General features: G+C 42.0%; 1 protein-coding gene across 2 annotated transcripts; it reads left to right on the forward strand.

Moving 5' to 3' along the window:
• The first annotated feature begins 338 nt into the window (after nucleotides 1–338).
• PHF5A (PHD finger protein 5A) lies at nucleotides 339–9,197 on the forward strand. Of its 2 annotated transcripts, none has more exons than XM_028746825.2 (4): nucleotides 339–619; nucleotides 2,568–2,591; nucleotides 5,165–5,331; nucleotides 8,693–9,197. In XM_028746825.2, the coding sequence occupies exons 1-4, from the start codon at nucleotides 568–570 to the stop codon at nucleotides 8,780–8,782; spliced, it is 333 nt and encodes a 110-aa protein (XP_028602658.1). In that variant the 5' UTR covers nucleotides 339–567; the 3' UTR covers nucleotides 8,783–9,197. The 2 variants fall into 2 exon arrangements, with proteins under 2 accessions (XP_028602658.1, XP_028602657.1); XM_028746824.2 differs by lacking the exon at nucleotides 339–619 and adding an exon at nucleotides 662–1,016.
• The last annotated feature ends 8,662 nt before the right edge of the window (nucleotides 9,198–17,859 follow it).

Raw genomic sequence — 17,859 nt, forward strand, 5'->3', positions numbered from 1 at the left:
AAGTTTATTAGCTTAGCGTAGCTGACTGAGGAGGAGCAGCGCTTTCACCCAGAAACAAAAAAAAAAAGTAGCAACCTTAGGAGTATTATGTTATTTCTGCCTCGGGTTGCTGCGCTAGCACCGTGAATTCCTTCCCAAATTTCTATGAGCAGCTCTCACTTCCGCCCTTAGAGAGGGAAAGCAAACGAAAGGTGAGACCTCTGTAGGCTTTTCAAGTCTAACTCTACGCTGCCCGTCTGAAAAATGGGTCCAATCTCTAGCGTGCTAATGACGTCAGTCGAGAGGGCGGTACTCTGCCAGGTCCTGAAAGAGAAAGAGAGAGAGAGAGTTGTAAATTGCCGACATTTCCCCTCTTCTAAAGATATTTTAAGGGCTACGAAGAAACACGTTATTTATTTGCGGGATATTCGAGTGTGGTAACCCGGAGCGGGAGCGCGCGAAAGGAAATTAAAAGCCGGTTTGTGTGGAGGTGGGCGAGTGTGTAGGACCTCCGCTTTCCTCAGGACCTGAAGGGGTCAAAGGTGAAAGGCCAGTAACGACAGCGGCGCGAGGCGAAGGGGTTCAGGGATGGCCAAGCACCACCCGGATTTGATCTTCTGCCGCAAGCAGGCGGGCGTGGGTGAGGCCCCCCCTTCCTTTCCCTTTTCCCTCGGACCGGGAGCCTCGGGGTGCCTGGGCTGCGCGCGCGGCGGGAGGCGGGCGGAGAGCAGCGGCCGGGAAGGCCACACCGGCCGGGTCTCCCAGGCGGGAGGCTCGACTGACTTCTGCCCTGGTCCAAACGGCAAAACGCGGCGGCGGCGCCTCACGTCTGAAAGGGAATTGCGAACCGGCGCGGAGAAGGTGCACTGAGAGCGCTTGGGCCTCACTCGTTGTGCCTGAAGTCGGAGCCGCCCAATGAAATCGATCGGCGGGAGATTCAGAAATGGACCGGCGAAACCTCATTCTCCGCATCTCGCAAGCGGCAGTGAACTCGGGGGATTCTGTTCCCTCAGATGCAGTGATAGTCGCAGGCTTAGGTGGCTTTAGAAGGAGCTTTAAATCAGCCGAGGTCTAGTCCGTTTAACCGCTAGCCGTGATAGCTGAATTCAGAGCATAAGTTCTGTATAAAGTTGTTGTTGTTTAGTCGTTCAGTCGTGTCCGACTCTTCGTGACCCCATGGACCAGAGCACGCCAGGCACTCCTGTCTTCCACTGCCTCCCGCAGTTTGGTCAAACTCATGCTGGTAGCTTCGAGAACACTGTCCAACCATCTCGTCCTCTGTCGTCCCCTTCTCCTTGTGCCCTCCATCTTTCCCAATCTGTATAAAGTAGTTGCTCCTTAATGTCTCTCCCATCCTCAAGTTGCCAGCTGGCCCCTAGGATGGTTTATATTGCATACAAATGCATCTCTGGAGCCCATCACTGTTCCTCTCCCCCCCCCCTCCCCGTCAGATATTCCTTAACACAGTGCAGTGTTCGTCTGCCAAACTTGCAGCTGTCATAAGCAGAGCTAGATGGAAAAACAAGTATATCTGCTGCATCATTGTGGCTTGTAGAGGGAAGCATTTAGGTCCTGCTGTATAATATTAGAACATGATTTGCACACTTCAGTTCTGATCAGTCCCTAGCATCTAATTAAAAGGATTTCAACTAGCTGGGCTGCAAAAGGGGAGATCCTCTTGCAACCAAATACTTGCTTAAAGTGGAATGAATGTTGTATCAGTTACAACAGTTTTACATGCTTCCTATATGAGTCACATAGTCATATCTAAAGCCCTACATTTCTGTCCCCTTCCTTCCTGCTTTTAACTGATATTTTATTAACTGCTTCTTAGTAGCAAGGATTTTTTTTTATTAAAAAAATCATACTTGCTACAAGATTTTCCTGCCATACAACTACAGGATTTGGGCCTCCTGCCTTCTTATTTACCTTTGGAAGTTGTAAGTTTACATGATGCTGCGTCACTCTCGGTCTGTGACGTACATGAGACATAAGGCTTTGCTATTGTATTTTCATCAAAATAGTGCATTCTTTGCCTTCATTCCCTATGAGTATTACATTCTTACTGTTGTTTTGAAAATGACAAGCTCTAATCTTGGCAAAACACATTAGGCAGAGTGAGGAAATATTATGTTTGCTTTAAGTTTAGTCCTGCCAATACAATGAAAGCCTACGGTTGCATTCCTAAACACACGTACCTGGAAACAGGTCCCACTGTTTGAAACTGAAGGGAAAATATAAAGGCTGATTCTGAAAATATACTCAGGTACTTTGTGCCATGTGGCCTTGCTGCCACTGCACTGTATCTAGCTACTCACTGATTAAAGTTCGTTCAGTTTACCTTTGACTAAGCATGGATAGGATCAGCCCCGAATATCTGGATAGGATCTTCTTACAGAATACCAAAAGTTAAGTGTTTATTAAACATTTTAGTTAATTGCCTTTAAAACCTATTATTCTCTCATAGTTCACCCATCCCCACCTGAATATGAGGTAAATCCTGAAGAGTAGTACAGATTCTAGAAATAATGTAGAACTTTTAGAATTTCCAAATGAATGTTATTCATTTTTCTCCATTTTTATTGCAGCCATTGGACGACTATGTGAAAAATGTGAGTATAGCTTTTTACATACTGTGTGTCTTCTGTGATTTAGAGCCCAATATTGTGAATCAGGATTTCTTCCAAGCTGAGTAAAGTCTGTCTTCTAAAATGCAATTAAACTTATACTTATAACCAGTGCATTTTTTCTAGAAAAATAGGTGCCAGTACTCACCATGAAGTTGTTACAGTAAGTGCCACACTTTTTAACAACAAAAAGAGGTGTTGATAGTGCTTGTTTTCAGGGGGTACTCAAGAGTATGCACAGAGTATGATGCCATTTTAAGTTTAAAATTCTAGCTACACATGTAGTATAATCCTATATTTGCATATTCAGAATTTTTCCACTATGTTCACTGAAACGTACGCCCAGGCAAATTAGTATAGAACTGCAGACTTGCCATAGACTTGAGAAACTTCACCTTTTCACCTAAACCTGTCTGAAACACTTTTGGATCTAAACCCAAGAGAAGAGAAGGAATATAAAAATTGGCAACATACCTATATGTTTACTTTAGATAATTTAAAAATAAATTAGTCATGGTGGATCAATGCTATATAGATTGTAAGGGGGGTGAAAAAAGTTGGTAAGAGTTTAAGAGAAGAAAGGAAAGGGTTGAAAACTGTATCAAAACATGGCAGCCATTCCCTTCAATCCCCCTTTAACTTCATGCTTCCTAAGAGCTTTGCAATGTTAAGCAGGGATGTCTGTGTTGCTCCAGTACTACTGTAGCTACATTTTTCTCAAACTTAGAATGTCTGAAGAGACCATGGGCTGTTTCAGATGTAACGTTAAACCATAGTTTGGCACTGGCAACTTAAGAGTTCAAGGAAGCAGACCAGGAAAGCAAGGCACCTGTGAAAAGAAGGAAGATGTGCACCAGCCACAGGCTTCTTGATGCACCACATCAGGCTTTGGACTTTTGTCCAATCCAGCCCACAGAGAACACTCTTAGCATTCCTGATATGCTGCAGCTGTCTTTACTGGCATTTTAAGACACAACAGTCACACATGCATTAGCATGTGTGCTAATCAGGGGCAGTGAAATTCAGGCTCAGGGGCCAAATGCCAGGCCTTTCTGCCTGGCCCCTGGAACTCTCCCCAGTACACACCTCCCTGACCATGCTTCACACCCCAGGAGCTCTTGCCTGGCTGGAATGTGTCCTTGAACTCTGATAATTCCTCTTGTACTCATGGATGGAGGATAGAGAGGGTTGATTGAGTGTGCATAGAAACTAGGCTATTTTACAAAGGTAAAATTTAAATTTGGTGCCATGCCCACTTTTGCCCACCTCACCCCACCCACCATTGGCATGTAGCCCCAGGAAGGCTGCCCAGAAAAGAATGCAGCCCTTGGGTTAAAAAAAGACCACCCTCACCCTGCACTCTGGGGTCTTCTTCAAAAATCAGAAGAAGTGTGAAAGCACTACTGCAGCTATTCCTCTGGTCCTTAAAAAGCATAGGTACCTTTAAAGTGAAAGCAAAATTTCAGGCCACATAATGACCAGGCTAGCTAGTGTCCATTTTGAGGTGAAACTAGGCAGAAGTAAAGGATGTCAGAAAGAATACAAGGATGTCAGAAAGGATGAAGTTATGGGCAGATTATGGCTTTTCTTAATATCACTATTGGGGGAACATATGCTGTCTCTCCTGGTCATAAAAGGACAGGATAACAGCACAAGCTATTGCAGACAGGAAAGAGATGCTTTTTCAGCCCAGAGTAGGATGCAGAGTAAGAGAGTAGAAGGTGCTGCACTTGGGTGCCTCCCAGGGCTTCTTGCCACACAAATGAAATGGCTCCCTACTCTTGCCCCATCCTCGAAACTAGAAAAACAGCAGTACTGGGGGGAAACCATGAGATGGTCTGTTGTAGCTGTCACCCAGGAGATTATCAGCAGCATTCTTAAAAAGAATTTGTTCACCTTCCGAAAGAAAGAGCAAGTTAAACAAGTCCTTAGTAGGAATAAAGATTAGATGGACGAGGGTAATGGGATATGAAGCTCTTCGTCTTTAGGTCATTTGCTTGGATATGGTCCAGGCTGGCAGTGCTTGTCATTGCCATCTGTTGGCTATTTACTTACTTGCTAACTTTGGTTCCATACCTCAAGAGCTATCGACAGCAATAATGGCTTCAATTATGTATGTGTGCACTTGCCCGTTCAGCCTTTCCTAAAGCCAAATTAAGAAAAGAAGATCACTGAATATACCTTTCAAGTGTAGAAGATTGCATTGGCATTATATGATTGATGTATCTGTGATGCTGCATTCTGTGTTCATCCCCGCACAAAGATGCTGATTTGGTGTTACCTATGATTAAAAAAATTCAAAAAATGTGGCAGACTGGTTTATGGAGAAGTTCAATCAAATGCCAATTGCTTTGGGCTTTTATCTGTAAACAACTCAAGCCATTGTATTTGGGGTGTGGCAACTCCACCTTAAACACATCTGCCTGGAAGCAAACCCAGTTAACGCCTTGCTTTTGTAGCATGTTCTGTGGGTAATCTAATAGGCTGTGTATATTCTTTCTGTGGGTGGCTTGTCTGCATCTTTTCTTTCACTTGAAATACATGTTCTTATTTTGCAGGTGATGGCAAGTGTGTTATTTGTGACTCTTATGTGCGGCCCTGCACACTGGTGCGCATATGTGATGAGTGCAACTATGGGTCTTATCAAGGGCGCTGTGTGATATGTGGAGGTCCTGGTGTCTCTGATGCATACTACTGTAAAGAATGCACCATCCAGGAGAAAGATGTAAGATTGTTACAGGGGTTTGCATTTTTCCGCTCTCGATAAGTTGCAATTGTTTGTTCTTAAATATTATCGTTGGCCCATATGTTGGTAAACATCTGAAGCCTGGGATGCTTATATTCTAATATCTATATGCTCTCGTGTCCAGTACCTTCAATAAAGGCCTATTCATACTTGTCTCTTTCAAAAGGCCCCTAAAACAAACATAATTTATAATTTCAAACTCTTCTAAAATAACTTATGGCTGCAAACCAGTAGACAGATTTCATTCATGCCTTAGATTACAAGAGATCAAGGACAGGGGTTTAAAAAATAAAAATCAGCATTGGCAGTTGAACCTTTAATATAAAATAATAGTATCAACTACCAGCCGTTGTAGTGTAGTATTATTCTAAACAGCAATCTGGGTTAGCGGTCTTGGGGTGGGGTGGTTTGTAAGTAGCAATGGTATCAGATTTTCTCTGCAGTGACACAGTCCTACAAATTCCTTTGTAATGTCACTTGTTGAGATTCCTCCGTTGCAGGGGGATGATGATCCTTAGGGTCCCTTCTATGAATTTGGGACACCTTATATTTTTGTCTGAGGGTGGGTATTACAATGTTGCAACAGTAGAACTGGTGTTCTTCTGTACCAGAAACCCTTACAGTAAGAGCAGATTCAGACTGTTTTAACAATGAATGAGTACAGGAAAAAATGCCTTGACTCTAAAGTGGCCTTGCGAAAAATAGGTCAGGGCTCATGCATCTTTAATAGTTGTAGAGAAGAGGGAAGGTACATCTTTTAAAGGTGCAGGAGCTGCTGTGCTCTCTTTTTTCACCTCGCTGCGCCAATTGTACCACAGAAATGCAATTATCTATAAAGTGAAATGCACCTGTTTTGCTGGTTACTACACAGGGACAATAGAAGTGACCTTGTTCCTACTCAGCCATCTCGCATTTGAGTTGAAAAATAAGCAGACGTAGAGAGCATGGCTCTTGAAAATGGAGTAGCTGACAATTAGCTTCATTCTGTCTGATACTAACTGTGTAGGAAGAGCTTGGGGGGAGGAGGTTTTTAAAAAGGAAAGGCTTTTTGAATTTGCATATACATTACTTGATGATTTGCAGTTGAATGTGTATTGACTACCTCCATTAAAAAGTACTGTTTGAGATGCTGTGACATTAGAGCCATCTATGGTGTGATAGATGCTTTATGAGTAAGTCGACATTGGATTCTACAGTTGAGTGCATGTTGAATGTGTGCATAAACTCGTCTCAGCTGTAGACAGAAAAGAAGTCACTAGGGCTGCTAGACAATATGAAGAAAATGGGTCAGTAACAATGGGTTCTTTTAGCATAAAGTACTGCTGCACCCAGGTTAAGATGGAATTCTGTGAAGAGGATCCTCTCCAAATCAGACAGATGCTGACATGGCGAGGCCTTGAAGTGCAGTTGGAACTGGTTTTAAAGCTATTTCTATACTTGTGGGAAGTTTGTCAGTGAATACAATAGGGTAGCCAAGTGAAAAAGAGGCCAGGGCTCCTTCACCTTTAAGAGTTGTGTGGGCGCCCTGTCTGCTTTTGCAACTGATCACACAGTAATGAAAGTGGCCCTCCAGAAAACGTGGCATAGGGCACGCACAAAATGTGTCACTTCAGACTGGGGAGGTATTTATTGATTTCCTGTGTCAAAGTGTAAACTGAGGAAAATATTGCATCTGCTGAGTGGGTAGGTTGGTGAAGAGAATCCAGTACCCTGCAAAAAGTTCACAGATCAGCTTAAACGTAACTGAAAATTATTTGTAAGGTGGGTTCCTCCAGCTGTAACTGTACCACGCTCTGTTTCTTCATCCCTTCACAGCAGCTCTTGGAACAATAGGCGGTCCCTGCCTACCCTGAATCCAAACTACCCTGGCATATTCAACAGCAAATGATCTTCTACCTGCCTAACCCTGTAGCTGCCATGCCAGTAGTGTTAGAAACTGAGATATGAAAGCTAGGAGCTAAATGGCACCTTAAACCTATGTTATGGGTGCAACAACAGAATGTCTAGGTGCACTTTTTTATAACAAGCATACAAAGCTGAAAATGAATGAACTGCAGCTAAAATATTATGTTCATTTTTCACGTGCTCTAGTCCTTCCCCTGCCTACCCTCCTAATATTCTTAAGAGGGTCTCTTCTCCAGTCTTCAGAGAGTAGCTGGAAGTGGGGAGGCAGAAAGGGTCCTCCTTTCCTTCCACTCTGCAGTTTTAATCTGAAATCTTAGGCACAGTACTGCACCCAGAGCTCAGAAACTGCTTGCGCTAAGGAAATTCCCTGTCACAATGGGAGTTTCGAAAACTGCATGCCAGTAGCAGTCTGTAAGGTGCCACAGAAATGAGAAAGAATGCAAAATGGAGAAGCTTCTCAAAAGTGCCAACTGAGATTCATTACAGCTCAGTGCATTTCAGAACATCAGTTCTTTCTTCAGGAACTACCTCAAGCCATCAAATTCTGTAGAGTCAAACAGCAGCATGCTATTTGACTCCTTGAGGAGCTCACATATTGGCTTTCTGTTGCTTTTTCATTTTCTAGCTCTTATGGTGGTTTAGATCTGAAAATATGCTGGTGTATCTGCAGAAAGCTGAAGCAAAGTTTTTGAGTCGGGCTTGCAAAGTGCTTAATCTTCTTGTTCTGTACAGCTCTTAATATTTCTCACTGTCCATGCCTGCTTTCTTTGGGTAGCCATGTCATACTTGGAGTAGACCCATTAAATCAATGGACTTACAGTAAGTCAGCCATCACTAACTTAAATCTTGATTTTCAGGGGTCTACCGAGTATGACTTTGGATCTTTTAATTCCTCTGTCTTTGCAAAAACACTCCAAATTCTGCAAAGCCCCAAACACCAAGGCCAGATTAAATAAAGGAGCTTTGTGCAACTTATTCTGGATGTAGAATTCATACGCCCCTGGTAGAGAAAATTGAATTGCAGCACTATCCTAAAATAGTGTGCAGTGGTACCTTGGGTTAAGAACTTAATTCGTTCTGGAGGTTTGTTCTTAACATGAAATTGTTCTTAACCTGAAGCACCACTATAGCTAATGGGGCCTCCAGTTGCCGGTGCGCCGCCGGAGCACGATTTCTGTTCTCATCCTGAAGCAAAGTTCTTAACCTGAGGTAATATTTCTGGGTTAGTGGAGTCTGTAACCTGAAGGCAGAATCTCTGTTGGACTTCAAATGAAAGGTTGGCATAACTATCTGTAGCCAGTATGTGTATCAGAATCGGGTCCAGTGTTGAGTGTTTTTTTCTTGCACACGCTATCTGAACTGTGAAGTAACTTGTATGATACATTTATTAGCATTACCCTTGTTCTAACTATATCCCTTTTCTGTTCCTTTTCAGAGAGATGGCTGTCCCAAGATTGTCAATCTGGGCAGCTCAAAAACAGACCTCTTCTATGAGCGAAAGAAGTATGGCTTTAAGAAAAGGTGATCCCATCTCCACCATGGTACATTTGCTGGAGACTGCAAGGATTCTTTTTTTAAGAAAAGGACTGCCATCTTACTGGAAAGCAGCTCATTTGTTCTTAGTCCTTAAAATTTGTTGCAGAAACTAGTATGTAAAACTAAATTTGGAGGTTGCTGTCTTCCCTGCCATTCCTCAGTGGTCCCTAATGTTACCAAGGGAGTTGAGCATTTTTATTGCATCTGTGTCTCAGAGGAAGGAGATTTACATTTCAGCCCCTGTGACTTCCAATCTACCCCTTTATAGATAAGCAACCTAAATTTCTGTTGACTGAATCCTTTCACTTAGTGTTATGACTGCGCCTATATTTTCTCTGAAGTAAGCCAAGCCACAGCATCTTTGTGAATTATGCATCAATAAAGTTTTATAGTAGTCTTCTAAAGGAGGGTCCTGTCTCTAAATCTCTCCATATTGTTCTTTCTGGGCTCCTGTTGTTAGATATGTATAAAATGATATCCTCCAGCAGTGGCAAGTTTGAAGTCCACAGCACTGAAAGGCTTTAAAGAACAGCAGCTCATATTGTCTTAGCATGTGTCTTGCATCAGTGTGAAATGCTTATGCTGTAAAACCGCCATTCTTGACTACTGTTGAAAAAGTCTAGTTGCCATTTGAGATTTACCCAGTTTTGTTCTAGTGCAATTATCCACATAGAACTAGTTCAGCAGCAGGAAAATGACATCCTACTGCTGCTACAGACAAAGACCCATGAGAAGCAGACTATAAAAAGATGGGTGTTGCCCTGCCCAGATTATTCTTCCATCCCATAAATGGCATTGTTATGAGCTGTGATTACCAGATTCCAAATCACAGCCAGACATTGTGCACAAGTTGTCGTCTCTGAAGGGAAATAGTTGGTGTGGTAAAAGGTGTGGTAATAAACGTGTAATTCTAAGCACCAAGGTGCCTCTACATGGTAGAAAGCTACTCTCCACAGAACAGGTTCGGCAAGAGAAGCAGCAAGCTTTCTACATACTCGCAACCCTGGACCTCAGCCTTTGCTTCCAGGGTTTCTGAAAACAGGTCACTCTTAACTGACCTTATTCAATTCCATAGTCCACTGTGCCTGTTAGGCAAAGCATATTAACACACCACTACAGCATAGCCATGAATAACACTGTTTCTCAAATGCTATAACTAGAACAGGTCTCGGTATACTCTGTATTAGCTCCAAAAGCTTACTTTTGGAATTTTGATTTTTATAGCTAGTTTCATAATATTTCTTGTCTTTCCTCTTTTTTTAATGCAGGTGAAGCTTTTTCTTCTTCTTTTTACAAAAAATGGTAATGGCTCTAGAGGCTGTTACTGAGCTAGTGCTGGGGACCAATAAGATATATTACGTTTGGGGAGCAATTGGATGGGAGGATGGGACCAGAATGGAAAGACTCAAGACGTAAAATATTGTAAATCTATCCAGTCATGTAGCCACCAGTGCCACAATGGGTCAGCATGTCTGGCTGTTAACCAGAAGGTTGGTGGTCTGAGCCCTCCCAGGGATAGCTGTGGGCAGGATTCCTGCATTGCAGGGGCTGACTAGATGACCCTTGAAGTCCCTTCCAACTCTACAATTCTATGCTTCTATGATAAATTAATTCTCAAAATGAAGACTCTGTACTCTAGATTGCTAGTGCTTGCAACCCCAGTTTGGCACAGCCATGTCTTCATCTGTCCTACATCAGACATCATATCAGGTATAAAGCAGGTAGGCATGGCTTAGCCCAAATGACCTAATGGGCCAAATGGAGAGGACTCGTGGGCCATAGGTTCCCCACATTGGGTATATGATGTGGAATGGCTGAAAATAGTGTATGCAAGAAAACGAAGATGTGAAAAAGCATTAAAAGTGTTCAGAACATGACTTGTGACATGATTTGTGGATTCTGTCTTGTCTTGGTCTACTGTTTATGTTATAGACTAAAATAATTGATACAAAGAGAAGTGACATTCCTTTTAATGTGAGCTACTGTCTTGAATCCCCGCAACGGGGTGAGCTCCCGTTGCTCTGTCCCAGCTCCTGCCAGCCTAGCAGTTCGAAAGCACGTCAAAGTGCAAGTAGATAAATAGGAACTGCTCTGGCAAGAAGGTAAACGGTGTTTCCGTGTGCTGCTCTGGTTCGCCAGAAGCGGCTTAGTCATGCTGGCCACATGAGCTGTATGCCGGCTCCCTCGGCCAACAAAGTGAGATGAGCGCCACAACCCCAGAGTTGTCCGCAACTGGACCTAATGGTCAGGGGTCCCTTTACCTTTACCTTTACTGTCTTGTTAATGAGGAGTTTTGCTTCTACTTGGCACAGATATCTTAAATTTTATATGTGTTTGTGTAATGTAGCCTTTCTCAAACTTGTTGGACTACGACTCCCATCATCCCTGACCATGGTCGTGGTATCAACAACATCTGGGGACCCAGGTTTGAAAGACTGGTTTAATGCCTAAGAATCCAACAAAAGTGAAAATGTAAAGCAGGCTGCTCAGATAATAAATTTATTCTGATTTCTTTGCAACCTTTTGTTATAAGACTAAAGATCTTGTCTTATCACCAAGCTGGATGAATTCCACTAACCACATGCGGCAGCCATCTAGGGGCTCAATAAACTTGATTTTACTTCCTTCCTGGACCTGCAAAAATTGTAATGGGGGAGTGCTTGGCATGCCACAATAATGTGGCAGGTGGGCTATTTTCAATTTGAGGGATTACAAATTATACAGGCCTGCATTAGTAAATCTCCAGGGAAACCAATGTTACCAAGATACAGTGTGTACTACTTTTAGCGACCTTGGCACTCAAAAGCTTGTACCACTATAATGGCATAGGCTCCTTATCCTTCAGTTACAAAGTTTAAAGAGTGTTTTTAAAAGATTTAAAAACCATTGCAGCCTCTACGGAGAATAGCTTCTTGGAACCTGCATTTACCAATCCTAAATCCAGTCACTATATTTCAGCCTGGCTTTTCCTCTGAAAATGGAGCCCAAAGCCTGCCTTGTGAGATTATTGTATAGAAAGAATGAAGCAAAGACTTATGGTATGGATGCTGTACTCATGTTGGTCCTACAATAATACAATTTGTAAAAACAAAAAAACCCCACACACAACAAAACTTGCATGAAGATCTGTGTAAATTGTGCTCTGGTGTTGAGAATATATTATGTACCTTTCAACTAGCCCTGCTTTAAATGCATTGTTATGTTCACATCTATGCCTTTGTGTCCCATTAGATGCACAGCTGGCCAAGTTCTATGAAAATAAAACTTGCAATGTTTTGTCTAGGCCAAGAAAGGAGTCATACCTACTAAGCTGAAATTTGCTCATGTGAGGAGACCTGGAATGGCCCATAATAGCCCGTTAGTAATATGCTTTAATCATGTGTATCATATGCCTGGTCATCTTCCTGAGTCTTACATGTAACCATCTTAAAATGGGTGTGATCAACTCAGTAGTTTTCTGTCTCACGGCTTCTCAGACTTTGCCATCCCAGCTATCCTTGTCAAGGAAGCAATTATCTTACCTAGTCAAGTTCCCAAGTCAGGTGAGCACTTGAGGGAAGGCATAAAGACTGTGAAAAACAGAGTTGCCCCCATGACTCCCAGCTTGGTACTCAGGGAAATGGACATAAAGGAGGGATGAGGAATCTATGGTGTTGGATGTCTACATCCTATCATCCCCAGTGAGCACGATCAATCATCAGGAGAAATGGAATTTGTAGTCCAATAATATCTGGATGGCCACAGGTGTCCTATTAATGCCATAGATCAAGAAGAGTGGGAGGAGAATGGCTTCTTCCTCCCCTCACAAAAGTCCACACCTCTCACCTTCCAGTCTTAAGATATAGAGAACTAAATTGGAGGATGATTTGAGATGAATAAGTCTGACTTTGTAGTATATATTGTGTTTTGCACCTTCATGGTGAGTAACTGCTCCTTGTCAAACTGTTTCTTCATTTGAAAGGCAGGAAAGAACTAATTTCCTTGGGTTGTAAGTGTCAGGTGATGCAAAGGTAAAGAATGCTGGGCAATGAGTAAGTGCTAATTACACCTAATTATAGACTGACTGGTCTTTCTTGGTATTAAAAACTCACAGCAAAGCTAGTATGGTGGAAGGAATGTTTTTCCTCTCCTATGAATAGGATTTATTCAGTCATCCGCAGCAATATTAACTAAGTTTTCTGGATTATTTTTAAAGTGTATTAAATGTGTGTGTTAAAATGAGGTAAATGTACCCCTGCCCATACGGGCCAGTCTTGACAGACTCTGGGGTTGTGCGCCCATCTCACTCTAGAGGCCGGGGGCCAGCGCTGTCCGGAGACACTTCCGGGTCACGTGGCCAGCGTGACATCGCTGCTCTGGCGAGCCAGAGCCGCACACGGAAACGCCGTTTACCTTCCCGCTAGTAAGCGGTCCCTATTTATCTACTTGAACCCGAAGGTGCTTTCGAACTGCTAGGTTGGCAGGCGCTGGGACTGCACGATGGGAGTGCACCCCGCCGCGGGGATTCGAACCGCCGACCTTTCGATCGGCAAGCCCTAGTCGCTGAGGCTTTTACCCACAGCGCCACCCGCGTCCCAATGTGTGTGTTAGTTTCCACTAAAAAGTTCCAAAGCAACTTACAGATAAAAAATACAGTAATAAAATTACTAAATACTAAAAACTGATTAATAATGTAATAAAATACCATTAGGGCTGCCCGTGTGCCTGGGAATTTTTTTTAAAAGTGCAAAACAATTTCATCCAATTTAAAGTCAATTAATTAAAAAGTAATCTTAGGCTGCAATCCTATACTCACCTAGGAATAAGTCCCACTGAAGTCAGTGGAGTTTACTTCTGAGTAGACATGTATAAGATATTGCACTGTTAGAAAAGCTACATAAATTGCAGTGTCAGTTTGAAACTGGACTGGTCAGTCTAATGTAAGGCTGGTTTACTAGAAACAAAATAAATTTAATAATAAATTGTGTGTCTTTGCTGAAAACGTTTTCTATTTCAGTTTGTCTTCCTAATTCTCCCTGACTGGTTCCAAATGGATATGAATGATGAAAAGATCGCGGAAATATAGATGAAATCATTGACGGATATATCTGAGAATAGATGTATGTGCTGCATTTCAATGTATTGTGGAGCAAGCCTTACTGAATATACAAGGATCTGTTTTTTTCATAAACATACATAGTGGTTCAGGGTGCATGTATTCCTTCAAGTATAGCATTGATGACTGGAATATTATATTTCACCTTTGTAAAAAGACCATATGAACCATAGAAAAATTAATGCTTGAGGCATCTCTACATAGTATGTCAGTGGACAGTTCTGGGTGTGTGGGGAAATTCATTGCCTTTATTTAAATATTTGGAACATTGTCTGCCTAATAAACATCCAAATATGCTGGCAAAAAAATATGATATTACAAGTGGGGCCTGCAATTGTTATTACAATTTATATAATTATTTTTCCCTGCTTTTGCTTATTTTCGGGTTCTCTCAAGCATGTTGATATTTTTACTTCTTGTATTTTCAGTAGCCCCATTTTGGCTACATAGCCGTCGTAACTCAGCAACTGAGTTTGCTATTAATATACATAATGATTATGATGATCATATAGCCTACATATAGAACATAACCTGTTATGCATACTGGGCTATACATTTATTACATTCTAATTATATGAGCTTCCAGGATTTAAGATACAGTAGTTCTAATAGAACTGTGCTGTAAATGAGCTTAAGGTCCATTTACTTTTATGGAACAAATGAGGTCCCACTGAATTCAATAAGACACTTCCAGGTAAATGTGTATAGAAATGCTGCTGTAATTTAATTTTACTAGATGTAGATTGAGTTGACTATATGAAATCTGAAAAACATATCCTTTTGAGCGCTCCATTTAGTCTTCTGGACAATGAGATTTGAACTTAAAAAGACTTGCATTAAGTGTGTTTAGGATAGGGACATAATATTTAGTCTCATTTAAGTCAAACTGGTATAATTGTATATTAATTCCGTCCTACTTTTCTGTTGTCTGGATTAGCAGGTTTACTAACTTCCTGTTGGACAAACGCGTTGTTATTTTAACTGGTGAAGCTGTTATGTTCACTCTGGGCACAATCCACCAAGTTTTCCTACTATGCATAGGAAACTACAAACGTCCCACTGAGTGGAATGGAGATGAGCAGCACAATGAACAACAGGAATAGTAATTCAGATTTAAAACATGTCAAAAATTATTTTTAATAATATATGGCAAATTATCCTATTGATACAAGTAATATTTCATTTCATATTAATTAATCATCCATGGTATGCCCCAAGCAGGTGCATTAATTTCAGTGAGGTTTACTTCCAAGCATGTATATTTAAGAATGCAGCCTTACAGCTCAATTCTGAACTGTGCTTTTGAGTAAACAAGCCACATTGAAATGTGGACTTTCAAGTAAGCGCAGTTAGGATTACACTCGAAATGTGACTGGCAAAATTGTCCTTATATGCTTGTTTACATCTCTGGAGCTTCTAGTAGAGGTGTAATAAATAAATATTAACATACGATAAAAATCAGTAACATGAATGCTGTAGAAGATATTTCTACTGGCTTTAGGGCTATGCCAAAGCCTCTGGCTTTTGTTGTAAGTAGTAAGTGCAGCTCTCTCATGCTTAACTGTGAATAGGAGGAATAAGGAGTAGAGAGACACTTTATCTACTATAAGACCTAAATGGTTCGTACAGGGCAGTTTAAACCTGTCCTGCTTTCCTGCTTGTGTGCTGTGCAGACAGGCAAAAGAAAAACATAGAAAAATTTCCATAGTTGCGCTAATAAGGGTTTAGATGCACAGAATGTGTCTCTACACCTCCCTATATATAACCAATAAAATGCTCTATGGAGACACATACTAAACAGTATATTTGTCCATGGGAGCAGGTAAAATACAACACATCCCTTATTTTGAACAGCACAGCTTCACATCGTTCCTTAAGTCTTGTTTTTAACCTTCGTTTGGCAACTTCAGGCCTAGGGAAACTACGGGCAAAAAACTACACTTCCCAGCAACCTTGTTGCCTTTCCAGTTTTACACACAAAACACGCCGACCCCACCCCGCTTTTAGCCTACTGGTTAACGCAGCAGACCAATCTGCAGAACCCCCTAACGACTCCAGCCAATGGGAAGGCTGTTGCTAGCATGGTGCTGTTATTTTTAGAACAGCCTGCGCTCCTACACCTTGCAGGTTGTTCTGCCTATCTCAGTGCTTGCGTCTGAAGTTACGTCGACGAAGGCAAATGCACAGGCGCACTGCTGAAAAAGTAGTCCCTGAATCGTGCGGAGTAGCACCTGCAATTGAGAGCGGGGAAACGTGCTCCATGAATAGTTAAAATGCCATCTGACATCCGTGCCTTGTGGGGTTTTGTTTAGGGGCTGTGAGCTGATTTGCATACCCTCCGGCATTTGAAGGATGAAAATAAACAGGGAAATAGAGGTGCGCTTCTGTGCAGCCTGCAGTTCGCGTGCCTTAACGCAAGGCAGCCAGTGGGGAGATCTGATGGCGCACGCCAACCTCTTATGCCACCGTGTTACAAATAAATACGTATATTTTACGCTCGGATTCCAACGAAAAAAATAAAATTGGGTTTGTCGATCGACGAATAGGACACGCTCGCGCACACGCAGATCTCAATAGTCTGGTTTAACCACGGGGATAACTCCCAAGAAAACTGGGGTGGACAGTATTTGGGGAATGGATCGCAGAGATCCCTCAGGCCCAGGATCTGTTTTCCATGCCAGCAAAAGGTCTGGGTTGTTGTGAAGCGAGAGCGTATCCTGAGACTGCGCAATGTGCCTCTGAGTGCCCTCTCCATAGATTGAAGGGGAAGGGGCCAAGACTACCTCACGCATTTTAAGTGAGCTCTTAAGAAAGTTCACGCACTCAAAAAGCAGATAGTTTTAAGCTTCCCACAGAGCTGTGAAGTCTTAGCCCACGGTTTCCAGGCAAGGGCAAACCCTCCCTTCTCTCTCTCCCTTTTAAAGAAACTAACAGCTGCCATTTTTTGAAAGATCCTATGGTCGGGGATCCAATTTCCTGCTATGACAAGACTATTTTAGCAGGGCATGGCTCCCGAAAGAGCTACAGAAACAACAGCCAAATAGGTTTTTGTCTCCGATTCCGCACCAACACCACTTTGTCAATGCTAGATATAGACAAGTTATCGGTTGCACACCAAAGGAGTGGACTCTTGCATCTAATGAAACGGATTCTCTTTCACGAAAGCTCATGCCATAATAAATGTGTTTACCTTTAATGTGCCATAGGGTTCTTCGATGTTTTTGCAGGAACCAGCTAACATAGCTACTTGTCTGGAAAACGCTACTTTTGAGTAAGTCCCATCGAACTTAATGGGGCTTGCTTTTGAGTATACATGATGTATAGGATTTCTCTCTTGGTAAGCCTATTCTGCAGAACACCCTCAAAAGCAATGGGGCAGGAAATTATCTTACTGTTCTTTAAAGAAGATTCTTGCCATGCAGAGGTTTGAGAGGAACTTCATAATTAAGATGGCTTAAAAAGATGGCTTGAAATTGCTCTCCCAGTCTCCTCAGAGTGTTTTCTCTTCAGGATGGCCACAAGGAATTTAAAAGCTTACCCCACTTACGCCCACTTAATGTTTGGGAACAATGCATGGAAAAGGATGAGTGAAATCTGCAGTGCAGGGTATTTAATTTGATTTACAGAGACAAGTATTATAGAGTGTCAATTTCACCTGTCAAAATATTGTATGTTTAAAGTGCAGGTGGATTTTTCCTGAGAGGTAAATGTAATATAAACAGGTACTAAGAGCCAATTGAGTCGATAAGAACAAAATTTCGACTACAATCCTCCATTCACTGAATCAGCTCACAGAAACACTTTTATGGCATAATTAAGCCAGCTGCTACTATCATCATTGTCCTGGTTGAAAAAAGCCCATCACTTATGAAAATGAGGAAAGCAACACAATTGTGATTTAGTGGACTAAAATTATGTACATATTTTATAATAAGAATTAACCTTCATTAAGCAGTTCTTAACTAAACTAA

Source organism: Podarcis muralis, chromosome 10 (genome assembly GCF_964188315.1).
Source record: "Podarcis muralis chromosome 10, rPodMur119.hap1.1, whole genome shotgun sequence".
In the NCBI taxonomy this organism is placed as follows: Eukaryota; Metazoa; Chordata; class Lepidosauria; order Squamata; family Lacertidae; genus Podarcis; species Podarcis muralis.